This window comes from Heliangelus exortis, chromosome 12 (genome assembly GCF_036169615.1).
Source record: "Heliangelus exortis chromosome 12, bHelExo1.hap1, whole genome shotgun sequence".
Classification (NCBI taxonomy): domain Eukaryota; kingdom Metazoa; phylum Chordata; class Aves; order Apodiformes; family Trochilidae; genus Heliangelus; species Heliangelus exortis.
The window spans coordinates 16871464-16896770 of NC_092433.1; the positions used below are offsets into that span (position 1 = coordinate 16871464).

Here is a 25307-nt window from a genome sequence, read left to right on the forward strand (position 1 = left end):
TATGTAAGTGCCATGCAGAGAAAAAATATAGCAAGTACCTAGTTGTATGTATTGGGGAAGAGTTAGTGAGAGAAAAGTGACAGAACCAGAAGACACTCATTTGTATGAAAGTTTTGGGGGTCAATTTTGATTTATTGTATACAACAGCATTTGAAATGTGGCCACACTTTATATTTTTTGTTCACTGACCTTGACTAAATTTAGAAACTATTCTTGCTACTGAACAGGACTTAAGATTGTGTATGAGAAACTGTTAATAATAATTGTATTTAATATTCATTACTAACCAAAATACTTGTATTTAGAGGGCATTTCAGCATGACATGGCTTCAGTTTTCTGCACGCGCAGTTTTGGTGAAACCTGACAGTTCAATTCTTTTGAAATAATTTGAAAACAGTCAGCAGGATCCTTTTCTCCAGTTGTGTAGTGGTGTAAATCCTGGAATAACTTGGTAGTGAACTGAGCTTTCTGGTGTTAAAGGCAAGCAAAGAAAGGGAAGGAACTGCAGCTTGCACCAGCAGATCACCCACCTCCCAAACCCACCAAATTTGTAATGTTACTCATAGTTACCAGAAGAATGTTTATTGTATTATGCAGGGCAGGTTTGCTTGCTAAACTCTGCCAGCTGGGGAAAAATACTGTATGAGGGATTTGTATTGATTTAGTGAGGTTACTCCTTGCACTGTTACACTTTGAGCTAGAGGAGAATGTTTCTTAGCTTGTAAAATCCTGATTTCTGGGAGATTTTGTTTTATTAAGCAGCGAGTTCAGCATGTGTGTGAGGAGAGAAGTTCAACTAAAACAGAGAGGCTGTAAAATTTGTTTCAATTTACTATTTTTCCTATGATTTCAAGCTGCCCTGAGCACAGAAAGGGCTGAATAAAGGGCCAGTGTACCTCAAAGCTTGTTTACCAACATTGATTTAGGTACACTGAAATCCAGTTCAACCTAAAATAGGAGCAGAAGAAACTTAAATGCTTCACTCAGACTCCAGCAACCTCCACAAAGAGGTTACTCGTGCTCAGCTGAGCAAATCCTTTGAACATGGTGAAGGATGCACCAGTGCAGCAAAACAGTTCCCTGTTTGAAGAAAAAACCATTCAGAGTTTGTTCCCTGAATAGATGTAAGTGCAATTGGTTTTCATCCTTTACTTTACAAGGACTAGATCATTATTTGTTTATTAAAAAGTGTTTTTTTGGAAGCACACATAGATGATACAGTTAACTTGCTGGAGCAGCCCATGATGTGTGGAGTCAGCCCTTTTTGGAAGTGTAGAATGAAGCTGAATTGTATTTACAGGAGCAAAACACCAAGAGTACATTGGTATTTTATAGAGCTTTGATTTGATAGGTTATTGATTTTGGCTTTGGGGGATGTAGCCCCTGCTACAGTGAAAGTATCAAACTCACACTGAATAAAATTGTCAAAAGCCTTAAAACCACCAGGGAGGCACTGGCCAGGTCTGGCTGCAGAGCTTCAGCTGGACTGGGAAGAGATGTCTTGCTGCCTTCAGACCTCTGGAAGCAGTTATGTGTATTAAATACTGGAATAACTTGATATTTTAAAAGCTTATACGCTCATCCAAGTAAAATGGGTTTAGAAGGCTGCTGGGAGTTTCATTATTTTATGACTAAATCGATACTCAGATTTATGCCTTTTGGACACAGAAACTGGAATTTAATTGAGAAAATGGATCTAATGAGGATAGACCTTTTTTTTTTTTTTTTATGCAGGTGCCCTTGTTTAAAAACACACATGCACACAATTCTGCACCACATGGGGAAAAAAGAAAAAAGCCACTGACTTTTAAGGGTTGAATTTAGCCACGGAAAAGAATGACACACCCAAAATACTGGGGAACAGGCAGTGGCAAAGAAAAGGTTGTACTGCTGAATACCTGAGAAACTAAAGGAATTTTTTTTTTATTTCTCCTAAGTACAGAATTAACCAGTTAGCATAGAAAAGCATATTATTTTGCAACCTACCAACAGACTTAATGGCCAGATGGCAATAACCTGGCCATCACAATCAGCACTACTGCTGATCTGAGTGCAGCATCAGTGTTTCCTTTTTGCCTGTGATCTGGCAAATGTGTAATACTTATGGTACACTTTTCCTAATAAAAGCTCTTATCTGTAGTGATGAAAATGAGAAGGAAATAGTATTAAATATATTTAGCTAAATTCTGCTCCCTGTATGGAATCAATTTAAAGAGAAAAAAACCCCAACAAACCCAGACATGTACGTATGCATGTATTTAATTTTATTCCTGTCTCCAAGACCAACTTTAGACCACATGCTTTGCCAAATTGAAATCAAAATGCAGAGTAACCCCATTGACTTCAGTGAAATCACTTGTAATTCAGTCCCATATATTTGTCTCAATATGTGTTTCATTGGCTATAATAGGCAGAAACTATTTATGACACAAATTTCCTGGACTTTTACAGGCACAATTAGCACTCTGAAGGGCAGGAGAAAACTAGGAGGAAAAGCTAACAAGTATAGAAATGTAGATGGAGAAATCATTAACATTTCCTTTTCTATACATACACTCACACACACACACGACTCTCCAATGGGAATGTATATATCTTGAAAATCTAAATTACATGCTGAGAATAGGTTTGTGTTGCAATGTACTGCAAGAAATTTTCACGTTTTTACTTGGCAAGGAATTAGCATTTACTATATAGGCAGACAACGTGATGGAGCATGTTTTGCTCTTTATGCTAAACTTCCATTGATTGCCATGGGAATATTCTGTGTGTGGAAAGGCAGTAGGAGCTGTGCCTTTAACAGTAAACAACAGTGATAGTCAGTGATGTTTCTGTCTGCACTGAAATAAAGTGCTAATAAAAAAAAAATTTGCTTTCTTATTATTTAAAAGCCACAGTGGATAGATTTTTATTTTCCCCACTGACTTGAATGGTAAACTTCTGTAAACAAAATCTGACATGCCTATCTTATTAAATGTAATTTAAATGAACACTCTGAAAAAACCCAAAGATGCCTTCGGTGAGAAGAGCAAGGGGTGGGACTTGAAAAGTCTTGGGGGGGCAGAGCTTTTCCCATGTAATTTTGAGCATGGTCATGGTAATTTTGAGTTTCCTGTTCCTTGCAGGAAACATCATGGAGCTGAGGTGCATGAGGCCAAGTTGTGATGGGGCTTGGGATCACTCCCACCAGAGCTGCCATGGATGAGGGTTCTGTTCTTCAGGAAGCTATCCCCAACCCAGGTTTGACCCACAAAAACACCCCCTAGCAGGTCAGGAGCTTGAACAGGAGCTACACAAATACCCAGGGCTTTCTCCCTCCTCCTGAACTTCCCCCCCAACAATCAATTTCTATTTCCCTTCCAACTCCAGCTGGGAATTTTAATGACTATTTGTGAGATTTATGCACAGGCTTCAAGGGTAACAAAGACCAAGCTGTGGCACATGGTGTGTTCTCCACCCAATCAGGCCTCCCTTTTATTTTTTATTTATTTATTAATTATTATTTGGCAGCCAGATTTGTCCCTGAAGTTAATAGCAGAGTTTGAGTGCAGGTAGAAGCCTGCAGATAGCTGGGAGTGCAATGGTTTTAGCAGACAGAGCAGAGGAGAGGAGCCAATGGGTCTCTGCTCATTCCTGGGGACCACACTCCATGGTCCAGCCTGAGCATCCCCAAATATGCAGCAACAGAATCCTTCTGTAAATAACTCCCCCTAAAAATAAATCTCCAGCATGAATAACTGCAAGCTGTGTGCTTTGCATCTCTTACTGCTCCCTATGCTGCTAGAAACCCTCCAGAAAATCCTTTTTTTGTTTTATTCAGGTAAGCAGATTTCTGCTGGGAGTTCATGGCAGGACTGTCCTGTACCCTGAGCAGCAGTTTTGTGTTTTTTTCCCCCCAAAGTGATTTTAGAGGTGAGTGAATCCTCTGATGAACTGGTTGGATGCCCTGCATGCTGTGGCACCTTGTCCAATGATTCCTAAATGAACCCTGACTGCTGCTAATTCTGCAAGGGTGGGGTGGTCAGGAGGAAATAACTGCTTTTTAAAAATAGATTCCCTCCCACCTCATTCCAGTATTTGTACTGAGGGTTTTCACACTAATTTTCTGTGTCTCACACCATTTCTTAAGAAATTTTTTTTAATATTAAAAACGTATGATTAAAAAAAAAAAAAGAAAAAAATTAAGCTAGCAAAAAACAAAACAAACAAAGAAAAACCAGAAACCAAAACCAAAACCCTCCCAAAAATCCAACCCTGGAAGAAAATCTGTCAGAATAGTGCCAAAGAACTGTGGGGTACTGGAGATGTGGAGTCTTTCTCCACACTGATGTGACTTCAAAGTGGGTCTCATTTTCCTGCAATGTTTGCAAGCAGCACAAACCATGGGAGTATAAAATTGTGGTAATTATCCAAATCCTTCAGGTGGGTTGTGCCCAGAAGATGGGCTGCAAGGACCAGTTGAACATCTCTGTGCCAGGGACAATCCTGGGGCAGAGCCACATCACCTACTGATGGCTCATCCCTCTGCTCAAGGGATACAGGACCAGCCCAAAGGGTAAATTTCTGCCATCACATCACCCTAATGAACCCACTCACAGCCTCCCCAGTGGCAGTGGGATGCAAAATACATATTGATAGATAAAGGATGCATTTTAGTCTGTTAGTAGCAGTTTGTAAAGGGGTTTTCAGACTGACTGACTGTCCCATCCTCTCTCCCCTATAAAGAACACCTGAGCAAGGGCTGTTCCTTTGGCCTCTCCTCAGAGAAAAGAGGAGGCTTTCAGCTTTGTGATTAAATCTATCTGAAATGCTTAAAAAAGAGGCTGCACTTTCTTGCTAGAGCAATTTGCACTAAGTTTTTGCCAAACAATTTTTTCTTTTTTTCAGGCATGGTTTGTTGTTTTTTTTTCTTTATTCTTTATATGAATAGAGTCCAGGTAAAATATTTTTCATTCATTTCAGGCTGGATTAGTTATTGGAAAAAAGATGTATTTTTTTTTTTCTTTCCTTGTTGTTACTTGACTTAATTAGTGCTCTGTTTTTCAAGTGGCAAACCAAGCTTTGCCAAGTCTGGCTCTCTGACTCATGGCAATAGGGTTTTATAGCCCCACCTGCACCTAAGAGAAGGAAAAAAGCCCCAAACTTTTATTTTTAACTCTATGTACATATTTTATCCATTCCATTAAAACACACACAGGTCCCAGGGCCCATTCCTGGCCCACTGAAACCCTCAGCACTGGTGGTCCCTGGGGGAATGGCAGCTGCAGGCAGGGGTGGAGGCAGAAAAGGAGCTCACTGATGTCCTTCATTTTCTATAGCCAGTGAGTAAGTGAGCTTGAGGGACAGAAAACTTTTAATTTTGTATTATTAACATTCTTCTTCTCTTACAGGAATTTGTGCTTTCATATCCCTCCAGCAACTGAGCACCACACAATGGATCTGAGGCTGCCTGCACTGGGGGAGTCAAAACCTCCTGTATTTACCCAACCTCCACGTGAGGTCTGGGAAGAGAAAAAAGATGCCATTCCCCCTTTTTTTTTTTTCTATTTTTTGTTTATTTTCCTCCTCTCCTTTGCCTTTCTCAAACAAGAGGCCCATGACTGTGTTTTGTACTCCTGGAGCTGGGGGGATGCTGATGGAGGCTGTGGGGATGAGCACACAGACCTACACAGTCCTCTTGCCACCTCTCTGCTCCCGAGGCAGGTTTTCCTCATTCAGCTCAGAAATCTGGGTGCAAACCTTTAATCCAGTTGGGAAAATGTCCTACTTACTCTTGCTGAGGCTTTTTGCAGGATGGGGCAAGTTTGAGTGAACCTCTTCAGTTTGAAAAGGATAAAAAAAGTGTTAAAAAGCTTTTTTTAAATTGGCAGAACCTGTCCATATTTTGAGATAGTTTTGTTGTTTTTTTTTTTTTAATATTTTTTTATTCTTTAGGTTAAAAAAATTAAAAATCTTGTAAGGTAAAAAAAATTGGAGAAAAGATTTCAAAATCGTTACAGTGAGTGATTTGTTTTAACTCTATTTTTTTCCCCAGTGGTCAGCTCAAAAATTATATATGTATTTTTAAAAATCTCTTCTTTCTTTATCTTGAACAGGGGCAGGAAAAAACCTAGCAAGATGTCAAAACCCCTGATGAAGCAGGAGGACCCCAGGCTCTGCAAGGAACCACCCTCCCATGAAGATCTCAAACTCTCCTCCTCCTTCTGTGGGTCCCAATCCCCATGCTGGAGGGGATGAGCAGGATGATCTCAGAGGTGGCATCTCCCAGGGTAGGATAACCTGGAATGTTTTTTTTTATCCCCTCTGCCACCACCTTCCCTCATCCCTTTGGCCCATGAGGACCTGGATTCTGCTCTTCCCAATGCCTCTGGCAACCTCCCCGCTGGCTTTGGCAGGAATGGGACTTTCACTGTTGATTTTTTTTTTTTTCCCTGTCAATCAGTTACTTTGACATCTAAATGTCAAATGACACCACATGGCATCTTCTTTTTTTTTTTTTTTTTTCCTCTTTCCTTTTTTTTTTTTTTTTTTTCCCCCTCCTTGTAATTTAATTGCAAGCACAAAATGGTGGGTGCAGTGCGAAGGGTTTCGAGAGAAGATATCATTAGCAAATTCAATTAGCTGGCACTGATGCTTGCTGGCATGGAGGGCTCTGGTGCTGGTGCCAAGGAGGATTCTGCCATGCAGAGCGGGTCCCAGAGCTCTCCCAGGCTTCCTGGCTCACCTTTTCTTCCTACCCTTTGGGAGAGGGAGAGCCTTCCCTCCTAAACCACCCCGGGATAAGAGGCAGCACAGAGAAATTTTCCCTCTGCGGTGATAACAATCCGAGAGTCTCTCCTGCTTCCAGGAATTGTCTTGCTGTAGCAGCAAATCAGCATTTCCTCAGTTGGAACATCATTCCTGGAAATAGAGCTACATGACATGCCCTCGCTGCCTGTCTCGGTGTGAATGAGAATCCAGCAAAGCTCATGTTTTCCATTGTTGAAATACTAGTATAAATCTTTCACTAATGCTCTGCTGTCTTTTATTATAACAGTCACTGCAGCATAGCAAAGTATGTCAAATCTCTCCTTGTTGGTGCAGTCAGTTGTTGGCATCGCCCTGACATGTTGTTTCTTTCTGTAAAATGGCTTTGTAAAGGGACTGAAATGAGTTGCTCAGCCTCTGGCAGCACCTTTGCGTGTTTTGACAAATCTGAGGCTTCAGTGTTGTACAGAAGAAGGTTCCAAACAGGAGGGAAAGGGAGCCCTAATGATGGGTTTTGACAAAAGCCAGCCCCATCTCGGGAGAAACTGTCCCAGGTCTGGTTCTTGGGGCAGATTCTGTACTTCAGAGAGAGAAGGAGGTGATGTGAGGGACAAGGGCAGGCAGGTGGGGAGGGATGTTCCTTTGGTGGCCAGGAGCATCCATCCCGTGCCATCAGGATGCTCTTGTGTCCTTGGCAACACCCAGTGGTCCAGAGGGTTGGGTCCTCCTCTGGCTGCCATGAGCAGGGACTCTCCCTTCAGCATCTGGATGCCAGCTTGCAGGAGCAGAGGAGAGGCCAGAGCTGTGGTGTGGTCAAAATCACCTGTCCTTTGCAAAGGACAGATTGAGGCAGACCTGCAAGGTGTTTTCTGAGGGAGGAGATGTGAAGGTACCTTTGTGCTTTAGTATTCCCTTTCAATACTGAGGATTTCTGTTGTGTTGGAGGGGAGCTAACAGTTGGAGACTGGTTTAGCAAATGGCTACATAGATTAAAAAAAATATCACTTTGACATAAGGAATTAATGACTGGCTGCTTGAACCCCAGAGCATCCTGTATCCCATTGTCCATGCATCCCGTATCCCACTCCTTTCAGCTCCTTTTGAACAAGCAGAGGGCACAGCACAAGTCAGCTCCCCCCTTGGTTCCCTTTCTCTTTAAATTTTGTTCCATCTGAGCAAGAAGGAAATTCTTACCTGGAAAACCCTCTTCCTACATCCCTAATTGGGGAAAGCTGCTTCTCCTGAAGCCAAAGATTCTTGCTGGGCATGGATAGGTTTTGTCTGACAGGTTCCTGCAGGACAGTGAGGGCATCACTGCCAATCCACTGCAGAAGCTCAATTCTCTTTAGGACAGTTCATGTCCTATATTTCCTTGGTTTTCTGCTTCAAGGTTTCAAAAATGTGTGCTTCAGAAGTGGGTGTCCCCTCAGTGCCCAAGACAGCTGTGTAAACTGCATATTCATATTTTTTCCAGATGGGGAAACTGAGGCAGGAGTCTTATGTGAGTCAGCAGGGCTGCAAACAGATTCTGTGGCAGAACTGGAAATCAGCTGTGCCTCAGATGGAAGCTTTCCCCCCAAAGGCATCAGACAGCCTAATTTCTATGCAGATAAAACAAAACCACTGCAGTTCCTGGGGAGCAGGAGTTCTGCCCCATTCCCAGATGCCCCCTGCAAAAAAACGCTTGGTGCAAATAGCAAGTGTTTGGTAAAGCTCCCTGGTATTTTTTCTTTATTTCTTCCCCCTACTCCATGCAAGATGTTTTACAGCCTTTTGTGAGCCCATGTACTGGGCTGGATCCTGGCAGGAAGCTGCAGGCTCTTTCTGAAGCCACAGGAGCTCAGCTGGGCTTTAAACCCAGCTTTGTAGGAAGGAAACTCTGGTCCCAGGGGAGGGAGGTATGATCTTGTAACACTCAGTGAAAATACAGCAGGCTTCGTTTGGTCAAAGAGGGAGTATTTTCAAGGAAACATGAGGTTTTTTAGGAGTGTTCCAAAGCTAAGGCAAGTCCAAAAAATTTCAGTCCAATTATCTTGCTTTCCCAAGCTAATTTTATGAGGAGGTCCCAAGCTGTGAATGAGGAGTGATCTTGTTCAGCCTGAAAAATAAAATTAACACCAGTGTGAAAAGGACTAGAGCCCAGAGACCTGAAAGTGTCTTTTTTTTTTTTACCTGAAGGACTCAAAGGCTCGGCTCAGGATGTAGCTGAGGTCTGTTTGGAATGAAGTATTTCATAGTTGCTGATGAGGAGAAAGTAAAGTAAGATACCTCTGGATGGGGGCCATTCCTTTTTCAGTGCAATAAAGGAGAGCAGGGGTTCACTTCCTTCTCTTGTAGGATATTCTAATATCTCCTGGGTCCTTTTCCCTCAGATCTGCCCTTTCTCTCTCTTTCAGGTCATTAACTTCATCCCTCACAGATCAGCTTATTATTAATTTTCTTTCCATTTCAGTGCTTAACTCCATGACAGTTCTCAGACAAAGTACGACTAAAATTTGTACCTGACTAACCAGGAGCAAGCCTGGATTGTACCACCTCCTTCCCCCAAACAAATGGTCATGTTTCTCTTTCTTGCCAGCAACTTTGGAGCTCAACTTGAGTCTCTGCACTTTTATTTTGTGCCTTATATGCAGTTTGATGTGTGTCTCTCCCTCTTTTTCCCACTCCAGCCCTGCACACCAGAAGGCATCCATGGGACATCACCTCTGAAGTGTCCAGATGACCAGACCTGGGTAACCTGGGTTGTGCTGGATGGCTGCAGCAGTTTCTGGAGGTAAACCTGATGTCTATATCACCTCACTGCCCCAGGTGAGTGTCCACAGAGATGCTTTGCTAGGGCTGGCTTTGGGAGTACACTCACCCCTGTGACTTAGATGTTCTGCGGCGGAACAGACTTCAGCAACTTCATTGCTATATATAAAGTTTTCCCTCAAACCTTTTTCAAACTAAGTCCTGCCTCCTCCCTAGGAAGCATCTGCTTCCCATTGCCAAATTCTTCTGCGTTCCTATCCCTTTGGTCGTGTTTTCTCTGAATCCTTTAAAAAAAAAACTAAAAAATGTGCATTTTGGCTGCGCGGTCATGCCAAGGAGTGTGAGAGTTTGCACATTTCAAGCAGGGATTGGCCCGTCTCGTATTGGTGCATCCAGAGAACCTGTCACAAGTTCCTTGAAGCACTTCTGCCTTCTGTTGTGCTGGCACTGAGCTGACGGGTGCTCATGTTGCACGTCTCGGCTCCACGCTTGGCTGCTGAGGATATTTGCAAGGCTGGATATTTCTGGTTCTACTCCACAGAAGCCTTAAACGGAGTATTTGCTGTGCCCTGCCTTACAAAAAGGAGCCTAGTAATAAAACTTTGAAGGCTCCTGTTCAAAACCCTTCTGCCAGACCTGCCTGGGTGGTGGTATGTCTCTCTCTCTCTCTCTGTTTGCTGAGGCAGTTTCTGAATTTTTTGGCTGTCTCCACGCTCCCTCGGCTCCCCCGCAGCTCTCCTTGCTTTCCCTTACCAATGGGTTTCGTAGAGCTTAACAGTGCCATTTCTTCCCATCCCACCCAAGCCCTTTTACCACGGGTAGGTTGAAGGGTTTGGAAGTGGCTCACAAGGCAGTTCAGGCTATTTGCCATCGTACAGCACCACACTGCTTCAGGAGGTGATTAAGGTGGTGTAGGACTGATGGTTGGACTTGATCTTGAAGGTCCTTTCCGACCATGATGATTCTATGGTGCTGTTCACAATGGCTTGAACAACCCCAAAGGACAAATAGCTGAAAGTGTTAAGGCCTGAAACTCCAGGACAAGCCCTCCCATGCCAGGTTGGATGGGGCTTGGAGCAACCTGGTCTAGTGGAATGTGCTGGACTTGGAACCAGATGATCTTTAAGGTCCCTTCCAATCAAAGCCTTTCTATGATTTTAAGTAACAATGTCTTTTGAGACTTAAAAGCTACATTTCTCTTCAGTCCCTTGGGACTTCTTCATCATGTGGTGGCAAAAGGAGCTTGTCCTGACTAAGGAGCAAACACCAGCAGCTGTAGATCACTATTGTGCCATGTGAGCCACATCCTTTGAGGTTACCAAACTCCAAGTGCTAACACACAGATGCAGGTCCATCACCTGTCTCATCTGTCAGTGGAGACTTAATTACCTGGCACCTGGAATCCTCTTACTACCCAAACAGAAGGAAGAAGGAGGAATGACTGATTTAAAACCTCCTTTCTCCAAGTAGGTGTTGATCTTGTGTTGCCAGCTTGATTTAATGGTGCCTTCTGACCTTGAGAGATGACTTTCGGTTAAATATCAGGCATTTGGATCTTGGTAAAGTTTAGATTTCCAAAATGAAGAAATACAAATAGCCAGAACAGCGAAGCTGAGCCTGGATGGCTGAACCCTTAGAGCTTGAGTGTTCTCCCTGCCAGATATAAAAGGAATCAGGGGTGTTAAGGAAAAACAGAGTCAAGTGAATGCCTATTACAGCTGTCGCAATAGGAAAGTTGCAACATTGCTTGTAGGAAAAGATGCAGAAGCACAGAGAGTACCTGTTAGTGCGAGCGAAGCCAGACTTGGGCAGGATTTCAAGTGTTACAGACACAATCCTGAAGGCTCTATACAGAGCAGTGTGCCTTTTCCATGATGCTGGTTAAGAAGTGTCATTGCAAATTTTTTTCTTCTTTTTTCTTTTTCCTTACTGCTGCTGAAGTTTTCTTGGGCCTATATAGAGTACAGGCAGCTTCGGAGTGCTGAGTGTGCCAGGGGACTGAATGGAGGGAACAGCATCTCTGGCTGTGCTATAAACATGGCTTGTCCCTTGGCCCCCTCACTACAGATCAGAATTTTAGCTGAGAAATAAAGTTTTCTGGGGAAAAAAAATCCACCCTAGGTCTCTTTGTTCTGCTTTCCTGTTTGCAGACTGTACAGTCTTCTCTTTCTCTTCTCTCTGGGTCAGATTTGGTTCCCCCCCATGCCTATAAAACACTGCCTGGGACAGAAGTGCAAAGACTGGGGGTTTTATTCCACCAGAGATTCTGGAGTTTGATGGAAAATACCAGTTCAGGTAGATGTTAAAAATTGAAGGAACTCCTGTAAAAAGTTCATCAAAGAAAACTCGTTCTGGATAAAATGGGAAAGATTCTGTTCTAGTTCTTCTTCTATGTTTTAAGGAAATGAAACTAACGGTTGACCTGAATCTCAAGGACTTCCCAGGGAAGTGCCTGGGTTATATTCTTCTTTCTGTGGTTTGCCAAGGACTTGTGGAGGCCTCCAGGGAGATGAGTGGTTCCCAGTGCTGCCTTGCCTGTGATGCTGCACAGTTTGCTGTAGCAAGTGGTCCCTCTGTCATGAGCAATTACTGGAAAACTTCTGCTCAACTCTAGCTCTGATAACTCTACAGCTTCTCAAGTTATTAACAAATAATGCTGGAGCTGGCTGCGTCTTAGGAAGATTTCTGTCACAATTAATCTTTGCCCACTCTACATCATTTCGTGCTTCTTGGAACACAGAGGCATTGCTATAAATATCCATGAGTATAAATATAGATTTCTACGTGCACGTATACACTGAAGTGCACAAATTGATATTTTATCATACCATACCCCACCGTGTCATATAACTTAATATAATACTATATATCTGCAATGAGAAGACACATTTTTTCTGCTCTGGCTGGTTAAATTGAGGCATCAAAGGTTAATTTCTTCCTGTCTGAAATTTGCACAAAGTAAGTTAGATCTGACTTTACTGTGCCAGGATAAACTTTGCGTAGTACATCTTGTATAAAAGTAAAATACATTTTCCATGACTTAAACCTTTGTGGATTGGTGCTATGCTAAGGGCAATTAGATTTAACATCCCTGGAAGCTCCAAAGGCATTTTAAAGGACTCACTCTTTTGTTCCAACCCTAATTTTCAGTGAAAGTGAGATATTTTTGGAATGGGTTTTGATGGACTTATATGAAAATTTATATATGACTAAGAATTGGATTTGTTCCTCTGGAATATTTTTTTTTCCTCTGGATTATTTTTATGTTGGAATTACATAAGTGTGCAGAGCTGCATGCAGTTGGCTTAATGTAGCTAAAAATATATCCTCTGATTTCCATTTGGAAAGGTAGCTGGATTTTTCCAGCTTCTCCTCCCAGTGCTGACTTTATGGTATTCATGGGTTATAGATTACAGAAAAAATGAAATGCATAATAAAACAAAGAATTTTGAAACGGATTAATATTTGCTTATATCTTTGAGAAGATGTGTCCTTTTCCACTCATGCTTTTGAACTGGGTTGAAATCTCTTACAGATGAAACTGATTTTAGGGAGACCATCTGGATGTCACCAAGGGCAGGAGCAGACAGTGTGTGTGGAAGCAGAAACCTCCAGGAGCTGAGGCACAGACTTGCTGATGCTTGTCCTGATCTCATACCAGGGCTCACCTGCCCCTGGTGCAAAAGGAGGCACAAAGATTACCCTGACAGGATAAAATTCTTCCAGGGATTAATCAGAGGTCACAAGGTAGTAACAAATCCTATCAGTTATATTACCCAAAGCTACCCTGGGTCCTGCTGCTTAATCCTCTACCTCTCCCTCTCCTCTCCTCTCTGTCTCATGCACATATCTGTCTCTTAAATATATATATGCACACATGCAGTGGACCTTGCTAGACACTATATTATGCAAGAAGTGCTTGGAGAGAGGTTTTTCTGGCTACATTTTTTGATGAAAAAGCTCATGAAGTGCAGGGTGAGGCCTCCTGTTCCAGAAGAGAACAGGTTAGAAAACCTGATCCTTCCACTCTTACTATTGACTCTCCAATTAACACCAACATTCAGCACATTTTGCTTCAGCTTCCGTGTGGAGAAAAGGCACATTTCAACACCCCAAAATTTTGAGGAGCTGAAACTGTAGCTCTGTGGGCAGCTTTGCTGTTCCCTGAGTTTGTGGTTATGCAGCATCGAGCACATGGACTCTCTTAGGGCACAAATGGTGCAAATATACTGGGGTAAAGATGAGCAAAAGTTGTCTCTGTGAATTAGTTGCACACTTGTGATTTATCTAGACCAAATATAATATTAAACTGAGGTGCTAACAGGAAACTTCCATTAGATTTTTAAATGTTGTGTAAGATGGAATATGTTTTAAAACATAAAAGCCAAACCCTACTTTTGCTTTGCTTCTTCTCCCCATGCCTGGTATGTTTTCTAACATCACTTTGACCATATAATCTCATGATAGATAGATGTGATTTAAATCCTGTCTTTTCTCAGCTGTGTTTGCTAATGGAACCATTCATGCTTTTTATACATTGATCTAATATTTTCTTCACTGCTCTCTAGCATTATTTTTTACTTCATAGAAATCATGGCAAAACTGGCAATGCAAATTCCTTCTGCACATTTTAATTATATTGATGGTGATTTTCTTGTGGGCTTGTGTAAGGTGGGGGTTTATTTTTCTCTCTTTGTACCACAGTAATTTAAATATACTCTGGTATGAGCATGTGAAAACTGTTTCACTTGCTAGATTCATAAAAAAAGAAAACTTTCCCAATGTTACTTTGTCACCTAAACTGCTCTGCTCAGGCAGGACACCAACAAAATGTCCATGAGACATCATCTTTTATTTTATTTTTTATTTTATAATCAAGATACTATAGTGGCTTGTAAACCAGCCTGGTGGAAGTCCATGGTCCCTCTTCAACACTAAGGAAATGGTGGCTCACCTCTGAAAGCACTAGGAGATGGTAAGTCCATGACTCCTGGCATCTTCTGATTTCTATATTTCTTAGATTTCAAGTGGTATTGCTGAGTAGACACTTTATTTTGTGACAATATTTTGTTTTTATCTGGGTGCACCTAGCAAGAGGGCAAGTTCTGTACTGCAACAACAGCTTACTCTGTTTCATGCTATAAGTAATTTCCATTAATACTTTCATGGTTGTAGGGGGAAGAAGCACAATGACTGTGCCCCTTAATAGTAAATTTTTCCCTTTTTTTTAAAGGGGTTCTGCCCCAGGATAGTGAAGTCCTTCACAGATGCAGCCCAGCATTGCTTTTTCTATTGTGCTTCAACCTTGCCCATGCAGGAGCTCACTCCTGGGAGACAAAGTGCTCTGTGTACACTCAGAGCTTGGCATTTTTCCTAAGGGTGTCAATTATAATGTTGTCTTGGGTTTTTTTTTTGTTTTTTCTTTGTTTTGTTTTGATGACATGGGCACACTTCCATTATGAATCGGCTTGTACCCACCCACTCATTTTGCACAGGCCATGGAACATCCATCAGATGGCAACAAATCCAGTTCATGTGCAATGTTAAGGAAATCTTGATCATAATGAATTCCACAGAGTTGTTCCATTGTGCAACTATATGAAGGATCCTAAGAGAAAGTGCAGCTTCTCAACAATTCCAATAATTTCCACCCTTTTTTTAAACCACAGGAATGATAGATTACTCAATACTCAGCTACTGTGAGTTACAGTGGAGCTCTGCCTGGAAATCCCCATCTCTACAGTAAACTTATTGTCTTGCATAATAGAAAACTTCTCTTGAATTTAAGGGACCTAAAATATAGCTTGACATAGAAGCAATGGAACCACCTGTTTCATGTAATTAAAAGAAATATTTAATAGATACATTCTCAGTCCAACACTACTGAACATATCTTGATACTGTACAAGCATAATAACAGGGAAAATGCAATTGCAAACATCTTGTTTCTGCATTTTGCTTTCTTTGAGAGAACAAAACTCCTGTAGGGCTCAGCTGTGGTGTTCAGCCTGAACCCTGAACCAGCACTGGGATTAAGGCAGAGTTGTTGTATTGACATTTGGATGATGTTGGTCATTCTGGTTGTGACTGCTGACGAGGGTATGAATGATCAAAATGCTTTAGGAAGCAGAGAAAAAGTCAAAGGAGATGATATAATATTCTCCATCACTCTATTTGGGGTGTACATGGGCTAATTTTTGTTGGCCCCATAGCTAAATGGACTCTTAGTGTGCACAGGGAGTAAGGCACAAGAAAGAGATTATGGAGGAGCTCATGTTCAGTCAGAGATTTTAATTTCCTTTGATAGATTTGGCCTTTTAGTCCTTTGGAAGCATCTTGAGGCCTTTCATGTTCAGTTCTCTGTGTTCAGGACAACATTGAGCAAGTAACAACTTGTGCTGTCAAGAGTCTACACCCCAATCTGTATCTCACCCTGAGAACACAGCGCAAGGAGGCGAAGAAACATTTTCCTCTCAAGGATGAGACAGCTGGGTGACTTCCAAGAGGCCATCCTTAGAGATCATCCCGTGGTCCTCTCTTGCAGAAGGTGGCAATCCAGCTCTTGGTTCTTATCTCTGTCTCTCTCTTCCCCCACCCAATCTGTCAGCACATTTCTGGGGCTGGGGAGAGGCGGCGAGCAGGAGCGATGTTCCCGGTTGCAAAATGGGAACTTCTATTTGTTGTTCTGCTTTCACACACTGTGGAGCTGACATCTCCCCGGGAGCACAGCTGAGTCCAACATGTTGAGAACAGCCATCCACCCAAACGCCTCCTACTCGAGCTCTCAGACCTTCCTTCCCAGTAAATAAAAACCACAGAGACAGCCTTGAATTGTTCCGAATAGTTCTGCCTCTCTCTGGAATGTCTACCCATGTTCAGAGCTGATAAATGGATGCTTCTCTGGCCTAGGAAATCAGTTCAGTGTGGGAATAGGGTGGCTCTCCAAAGGAGAAACCCAGTTCCTGGAATAGTCAATTGAAAAAATCTGACTGCTTTTCTCTGGTGTCAATGGATTAAAGAGTTCCTGTGCGTCACGAAAACACAGTGTTGCAATCAACAATTTTATGCCAGAAAACAAAGTTATCAGAAGTGGCTGCTTCTCCTACCTCTTACAAAATACTAAGTTTTTCAAGCTTTTGCATTGCTCATGCAGAAGACCTGTAAAAATCAGCTTCCTAAAACAGGAAGCCCAGCAATGTGCCATTGTATGCTTTAGGCAAGGAGATTATGGCTGCAGTGTTTGAAACACCACCATTTACAACAACAGCAGCTCTCAATACATCCCACAGTCTGATTCAATTCCTATTGTTGGGACATCCTGTCTAGCCATGGCTGTGACCATTCTAATTCTGGCTTTGACCTTAGCCATGCCCTAGGCTAGACATGACCTCAGTTTGCCAATTTATGAAAAAACATGAAAAAAAGCTCTTGTGAATGTTTCCTAGGAAAAGAGTTGAAAAAACCTCACACGTTTGTCCACTAATCCTTAATTCAGCTCCCAGGCTGATGCATGGAGCCCTCATTTGCCATGGGTGATCCCAATATGTTCAGTGTGTATTACTTTGCAGGCTCAGAGCTGGAACAAGACATCCTGGCTTGCAAGACAAGTTCCTCATCTCTGGGTCCTTTGCTGGCAGCATTTTGGAGCATGCCACCCTCTGCTTTCCTCTCCTGGGCTCCTTCCAGCCATTGCACATGAAAGGTCCCATTTTGGATGACAGCATCAAGAGCAAGGATTGCCAATGTGCATCTCTGTTGGTACATGAGGCAAGTTTCCTCCTTTCCTGTCTCTTAAATGCTTCAGATCAGTGTTTTTAGTCATACATGCCCCCTTGCCATTTTGTTGAGGACAGCCTATGGTGGAGAGAGGAAGGATTTAAGCCTCTGTGACCCAGTATGGCACGTTGAGAGTTCAGTTCTGAGCCTCAGTATTGGGAGATTTAATACCAAAAGTCTGTGGGTTTTGGGGGGATGTTTTAGTGCCTATAGAAAGCAAACATTGTCTTTGTTATTAGTCTACATCTTATGTTAGCAAGCAGCTCTGTATTTTCTTCTGTGCTTAGTACCTGCCTTCTGCACCCCTGGGCAGCTGAATTTAGAGGTTTTGCTGTCAAAAGTGTAATGTGCTCTCTGTGTTTCCTTTTTATTAACCAGACCTGCTTTCAGAAAAGAGATGGAGGGAGTTTGAAGGCAGAGCCAGGATAGACACTGCCATTTTATCATCCTCTGTGCCCAGGTGGCAATGCCTGTTTCCACCAGAGTAGGTGGCAGCATTCTGCTGCTTGCAGAAAATCTCCGAGGCAAAGGAGTTACTGGCTGTCCATGGGGTAATTCTCCTCTGGAAGTGTGCAGTCAATTCCCATTTAGGCTAATTACACTTAAGGAGCCCTTTCCTATAACTAATGAACAATAGGCATAACCTGTTATTACCTAACCATAGGCATGCACATTAATACACTGTTGAATTGCACTTCCCTGTTAAAATGCTTCCTCGACAAAATTCACTGGAGATTTTTAGAGACATTTGCTGTAATTACCACTAGCATGGTTTCTAATTCATTTAATTTTCTTTTCTGCCTAAACTGAGCATATAAATGTGTTTTAAGAGATTGAATAAATAAATTTTTAATTATAAAATGATGCTATGGCATACATTATTAATTATAACCAACAATGTGTAATACATGTTTAGGTATGAATCCATTAGGAAGATGAACTAATATATAGATCAGTCCTAAAATAATGTCCTAATTTGTCCTGTGTTTATGAATGGGGAAGTCCATGTTTGAAGCAATTAGAGGTTTAGAAAAGCCTTGGATTGACAGTGGGCAAAGCATCAAGCACACTTGGCACTTAAGGATTCTGTTGTCATCTATGACAAAGGAAAAGATCCTTTTTTTCCCTTTATTGGTTTCAGCAATTGGTGAAATCATACAGCCAGAATGGTACAGATTTACAGACCTCCAGTTGAGAGCAGCACGACGCACACAGTCCTGGTTGGCAAACGCTCTGGTAAGTATTATTATTATCTTTTAAAAAAGAAAAGAAAAAAAAATATAGAACTTTGTCCGTTCACTCGCAGTCAGTTTTGAAGAATTTTCTCCCTTTATTTTCCTAACGATAGCAGACTTCAGAAATCTCCATGGCAAGTTCCAGGCATTCCCCAGTCTCATGGCAGGACTCAAAGAGGCTGCAATCAACGTCGCAGTCGCAGTTGCAGTCGTTGTTGCCGTGCTCTTCGTCGGAGGTCTGGTAGTATCTATTGGATGGACAACAGGTATCTATCAGCCAATGTTCACAGGTATCAGGCAGCATTATAAGAAAGTCCCAAAATTGGCAGAACAAGCAGGCCAGGATAAGTGTTGCGCATTCATCTAAGAGAAAGGAAAAGCAGCGAGATATAAGAGAAAGGACCTGCTGGGTTACCCAGGCTCAGGGTAGGGTGACTACACAGAAATGAGATGCAAGGCAGCACACAGGGTAGGCTAAAAATACAGTGGTGATAACTACTTCCATGAAGTCAAATGAATGGATTTCTTTTTGATGTTGTTTGTTCTGGAAAAAACAAAAGCAGCAGCGTGAATGAAAATATTCTGTGGCAGTGAGGCTCAAAGGAACAAGTGCTCTGAATCAACTTTATGGTTGGCCTTGATGATCTTAAAGGTCTTTTCTGACCTAAATAATTATACGATTCTATAGTCTTAAGGAGTCTGGGCTATGAATTTCAGGACAGGAGTGAACCTCAGGCAGTAGGGATGCTCTGCAGGGGGGTTTGCAGTCTTGAGGAGTTTGGAAGTGCTGCTGCTTTGTGGTGCCACATGTGCTACCTGACCAACACACAAGACACTGGAGTTTATCTCCTTTTTCACAAGAATTTGTGATTAAAGATAAGAGCCATCTGGTTGCTCCTGCTATTTCTAGGAAGGGAAAAAATCAACAAAAAACCAAAAACAACAACAAAACAAAAACAAAAACAAAAAAACCCCTACCAACCAAACTAAACATTTCGGGGACATTTTTGCTGACATGCAAAAAGTTCAGAACAGACTTGTTATTTATACGATTCCTTTCTGGGCTGTAAGTCTACTACAGTCTAAATCCTTGCTGGAAGTCAGTGTGCAAATACTCAGAACTTCTGCAGAGAATGGGTGAGATCCCCAGGCCCTCCAGGTCTAGCTCTTGCTTTTCTTTGTGGCCATTCTGGAAGTTTGGGATAGACTGTGAGTTCCAAGTGGCAGCCAGATACAGCCTGAGATGATCTTACCAATGAGACCAGATTTAAACACACACAAAAAAAGAGTAGAGATTCAGTACCTGCTTATAGTTTTATTTCTAAAAGTATTCAGCTTCAGTAAAAATGTTTAAGGACAGCTTGATAGCTTAATCAGAGAGAGGAAGGAGAAGCAAGTCTGGAGAACAGGACTGGTCAGTTCTCACCCCAGAGTCCTTCCACTTCCCCCCAAATCAGATTTCTCATTTTTTCATTCACATACTTTTTAATTTTTGATCAGAAAAAAAAGTTTGGAAAACAGTATCAGCTAGGATATGTGTCTCAGGAGCAGTGAATATTCCTGAAAATGTGTTTGTTGCCCTCAGAATTCAACTAATTCCCTCCCCATGGTTCAAAGCAGAGCATCTGGGGGGGCTGCCCCCAGGCTTGGAGCAGGTGTCGGATCCTGAGGGTGTGAATCCAGTTGGAGTGCAAAGACCCAGACCTTTCCATTTTTAATTTTTTTTTCCCCTCCTTGTTTTTGGAAAGGAAAAATGCCTTCAACAATATGAATGCCTTTTCATTGGTTCTTTCAGGAAAACATATGGTTCTAACCACATTTCTTGCCCTAGGATGACTAACTGTGAACTCATTCAACTGCATTGGTTCTGTTGTGGCATTTTCTATCTCACGTAACATAAAGTTCACTGCCAGGATGTTTCCAGAATTATGCTTTTTTTTTTTTTTTTTTTTTTTCCTTTTTTTTTCTTTTTTTTTTCTTTTTTTTTTTTTTTCAGAAAGCTTTCTTGACGAAAAACAAAATTTAAAAAAAAACAAACCATCCCAGCTTCTTTATTTAACAAAAGGCAGTTAAAGCAGGTAGCAAGAATAAATAGCATATGATTGAACTTCTTTCTCAGTAGCATATCATCATCAATGTTATCATTTTTAATACTTATTTAAATATGTCAAGATCTATTTGAGTTCAGACAAGCACAACTAACTTCTAAGTCAGTTCTGGAGAATAAGAATGACTAGATTTTGGTGATACTGAGTAAATTCATGCTTATATTTTTTTCTAACTAAATGAACTGAAATAATTATAAAATTGAAACATTTTAGAAGGTGACACCACTGCATTTAATTGTATGAAATTTACAGTGTAGAAAATGTAATCATTTTATCCAGTAGTCCATGGTGTAATTAAGACTATTCTTTTTAGATGTCTTATGTTTATGAAATTCCCTTCCTATACATAGATACGAGAGATGAAATTCAAAATTATATATCAATTAATGATCTTTCAATTTTATTTTTTTTCCCCTCTCTCCAAAGATCTGTTCTCTAATAACAGTTTTTCTCCTGCATGTGTTAACCATAATGGTGCTTATGTAATCTGGAGAGAATAGATAGTTCTTAGGGCTTCATCCAGGAAAGAGAGCACACAAAAAGCACAAGATTTTAATAATAAAGTAATGTTTCAGCACAGAGACTGTGATGTGCAGTAAAGATGCTTTTAAATTCCCATCAGAGCACACACCATGAACTGTGATAATGGATGTAACACATTTCGAAAAATCTGCATGTGTGAGGCTTTTTTGTCCCGTTTTAAGTGGGGTAATGTATATAAATAATAGATATTAGCAATTAAACATCCATTCATATGCATTCATTTATATATTTGAAAATAAATTAGCCACAAACTACACAAAAGAAGATGCAATCTCCTCTTTTCTCCCCTTTTTCCCCGCTGGTTGCGAAGCGGCGTTGCTGAATTTATCTCTGTGAGAACAACGACCTCAGCTCTCATTCTCTGCATTAGTAGATTAATTACCACAAAAGAAGAAACTTCTAATCATTTTGCTAGCCTGCTTCATCTCTAAATTTTCCTGCTCTTGTCGGTGGCTGCTGGCACACCCTCTGCTCACACAGATGATGCTCTGAATGAACCAGGTCCAAAGCTTGCTGAGGATGCGATGGTCACCCCCGGTGAGACCCAAGCTTGAGCTTTTCTCCTCCCTGAGCACAGGGGACAAAAATAATCACTGATTTCCTCAGTGATTGCTCTGCCTTCAGAGATTCTCCATGCACAAGAAACAGGATTTGGCCTCATGTGTGTGGAATTAGCAGTAACTTGTCAGAGTAGAGTGAGCAGAGTACGCAGTGACAACCACAAATCTGGCTTCCTTGGGTTTACTTGGCTTCCAGCCAGCCCTTAACATTATTAATTGAGCACAGATTGGGTTTTTTTGTTAATTTCCTTCACTTTTAGCTTTTTTAAGGAGTATGAAATCTGTTATTTGCATCACATGGTCCACACCTGTGCACCAGTAATGGTTAAGGGGCCTGATCAGATAGTCAGCAAACTCAGAAAATAGGGAGTGTCTGGGCTAGAGGACAATTCCCTTAAATGAAATAATTACTTCAGATCCTTCATTGAAATTAAATACATGCCAATAGATGTATCAGAGCCATTACTTTTATTACAGGATCAGTGGAGTTAGTAATGGTTCCTGGAGAGCTGGGTTCTGGGTCTTTTTTTTTTCTTTTTTTTTTTTTCTTTTTTTTTTCTCTTTTTTTCTTTTTTTTTTTTTTTTTTTTTTTTTTTTTTTTTTTTTTTTGTGGTTTATTTTGTTGATCTGTATTTAGAAGTTGTTAATTCAGGAACTGTTAAATGATGTGTGATAGATCCCAACTGGATATATCCCCATTGAATATAGCACACTAATACATTATTGGAAAAGGCACAGAGAGCAAAGTTTTCCAAAATACTTCACAGAAGCACTTTTTCCACATCCAGTGGAATAACCAGGAATAGCTGGTTCTCAGCAGATGTCAACTAAAATCATGTTATATTATTTAGATCAGCAGAAGTCATGATCCTTGGCCTGTCATGAGTATTCACAACCCATTTTATTCCTTAGCCCTTGGTTTTACTGTTGCCTCTGAAACTTAAAAAAACATTGCAGATATTCTGTTCTTCATTTTCTGCTTTTACACAATAAAATCATCTCCTTTTCAGAAAAGGTAAGACAGCTGTGATTATAAGCCCCTGGGCAAGTTATGTTTTAGCAGTGTTCATTTGTGAAAATGCACTTGAACTATTTGTCTTCTGCTGCAATTTTGGTTTTGTAACTACTTTTCCTAGCACTTTGTTTTCAAATAGGCTTTTTTTTTTTTTTTTTTTCAGAATTCAGAGCATCCTGAACTAAGTAGAAATCCCCTCTACATGTATCCACCTGGCTCAGGCATCAGAAATATCAGTATGAAGAGAGTTCTGGTCCTGACCCAGGTGAGTTTTGCAGGGCAGGCACCAGAGGGAGGGCTTGGTGATGGGACAGCAGGATGGAAGGGCTGGATGCACAACTGCACCATCTAATGCAGCATCTTTAGTATCACTGACACCAAAAGATGGTATTACACAAGTTCTCCTCTATCACAAACATGTCTGCAGAGCAGCTTCATGCTGCTTTTGGCTTTATGTGCCCAGGGAAGTGGTGGAGTCACCATCCCTGGAGGTGTTTAAGGAGAGAATGGATGTGGCACTTGGTGCCGTGATAGAGCCAGTGTGGTGGTGTTAGGTCACAGGCTGGACTTGGTGATCTCAGAGATCCTTTCCAGCCTCAATGACTCTGTGGTTCTGTGATTTATTGCCAGTTAGACACACAGAGTGCCCTTGCAACAGGCATAATGTGGAGATCAGCTTAAATATGAGCAGTTTTACTAAACATACCATCGCTGTCTCTCTGGTGTACTGATGCATCATCTTCAATGTAAGTGAATTCTCTGCATTTCTCCAGGGAAGCAATGGATGATGTGCTTGCATCTGACAATTTCTTCTCATTTTTGGTACCCTTTGATGAAGTGCCTGTGATGCTGAAGTCGGCGACAGAACTCATAACAATACCTTTCATAGGCTTTTCATCTGTATGTTTTTCATTTGTAAGCTGGTTATCTGGTGGGATTAGGAAAGAAAAAAGAAAAGAGGCTTGTTTATGATACTAAGACAGAGATCTGAAAGAATAACATATGTAGAATTTCCAAGCCTGCAGTTGTTTACTTCCAAGCCTAAACCCACTTATTTCATGATTTCAGTGTCTTTATGTAAGTGAAGTTTTTGCATAGAGTAAGTATTTGGGAGTTTGCATTCTGAAGTTTTTCTCTTAAACCCAGTGGACACAGGAGCTAAGAATTCACCTCCACTGTGTGGGATCATCTTAGGGGAGAGCACAGAGCTATTGCCTCAGTTGATCTCTATTTTGAGTGTGAAATCCTAACTTTAACTTGTGATACAAAAGAAGGCAAAACAACCATCTTATTATTTTTCAACAGCATCTCTGTTTCCTTAAATTTACAGCCAACAACGTGCATGTAGGTGGTACCTAGATGCAGATGTGCCAGCTCACCATGGCTCATAATCTCATAGCTGAGCAAGCCAGATGGTCTCTGTTTAACATCCAAATTCATTATTTCCTAACTTCATCCACACTTGTGCTCTTGGCCTGGAAGTTAACTAGAAGACAGGATACTTCAGGTGCTGTCAGCATGCCAGAGAGGCAGTCCCCCCCCCAAAAAAAAAACAAACCAAAAACCAGAGGGAGAGCTTAATTTTAAGCCCAAAGTAGGGGAAAGGTTAAGAAGAGTTCTGAGCTCAATTTATTCTTGAAGAACTTCTCAGGTGCAGATAAACATGGGTTGATATACAATTTCAATTACTCTCTGAAGTGATCAGGAGACCAAGAAACAGTCATTCCCTCTGTGGCTGGGATGACAAAACCTCATCAGTTCTTATCTACAGCTGATTAACTCCTGCACCTCACATCAAGCACAGCTTCACTTTTTATCTTACCTAAATCTTGTGATATGCTTGCTCTTGAGCTAGATACAGAAAATCAATCTTTACAAAAACCTCAGTTTTGCAAAAGTTACTTTCCAAGAGGAACTGTGAGTGCTCTGAAGTAGTGAGTCTGCTCTCTGCTGCAAGAAGCCAGAAGAGAGACCCTGCATATCTCCTGGTTTTTGGGTACCTTTGACATAAATTAAAACAATGCCAGGAAAAGGTTGATAGATAACAAAGCCTTGATGAGACTGAAGCTGTGTCCTGTAGTATCATTGCAGCCAGAAGGGGGAAATGGGAATGTGGTGGCTGGATTGTAAGGTAGGAAAAAAAAAACCAAACTGGGACTATCAGGCTCAAAACAGGGGGAAGCAAAGATTGGAGGTTTAACTGGTATGTGGAACAGGTCCAAGGAAGGACATCGAGGTGGTGAGGGGCCTGGGGCATCTGATGTATGAGGAGATACTGAGAGAGCAAGGCTTGGTTAGCCTGGAGAAGAGAAGGCAAAGAGTGGTGCTGGATGCTGTCCTCTATTTAATGAAGAAATCAGACCCAAACTCCTCCCAACAGTGCACATAGAAAAAAGGACAAGAGGCCACTGTCACAAGCTGCAGCAAAGGCATTTGGGACTGCATTAGGAACAAAGTCTTCATCATGGGGAGAGTATAGCACCAGGGCAGCCTGTGGTGAGGCTGTGGAAATGTGGAGAACTCAGCTGGGCAGAGCCTCCAGCATCCTGCTCTGACTGCAGTTTCCCTGGC

The 25307-nt window shown here is 41.5% G+C and overlaps 1 protein-coding gene across 1 annotated transcript; it reads right to left on the reverse strand.

Annotated features, from left to right (window-relative positions):
* Positions 1 to 18571: 18571 nt before the first annotated feature.
* On the reverse strand, positions 18572 to 24176 carry MDFIC2 (MyoD family inhibitor domain containing 2). Its single transcript, XM_071756451.1, has 3 exons — positions 24116 to 24176; positions 23443 to 23664; positions 18572 to 18873 (listed from the first exon to the last, which is right to left on the reverse strand). Exons 1-3 carry the CDS (start codon positions 24174 to 24176, stop codon positions 18614 to 18616), a joined length of 543 nt encoding a protein of 180 aa, XP_071612552.1. The 3' UTR covers positions 18572 to 18613.
* Between the last annotated feature and the right edge of the window lie 1131 nt (positions 24177 to 25307).

What these genes read in the sequence shown, in the direction of transcription:
- MDFIC2 (XM_071756451.1), bottom strand. Translation starts at nt 24,176, where the DNA reads ATGAATTTGGATGTTAAACAGAGACCATCTGGCTTGCTCAGCTATGAG. An exon ending in CTATGAGATTATGAGCCATG is followed by an intron (nt 23,665 to 24,115) that starts GTGAGCTGGCAC and finishes TAATCCCACCAG; the next exon opens with ATAACCAGCTTACAAATGAA. An exon ending in ACACCAGAGAGACAGCGATG is followed by an intron (nt 18,874 to 23,442) that starts GTATGTTTAGTA and finishes CCTTTCTCTTAG; the next exon opens with ATGAATGCGCAACACTTATC.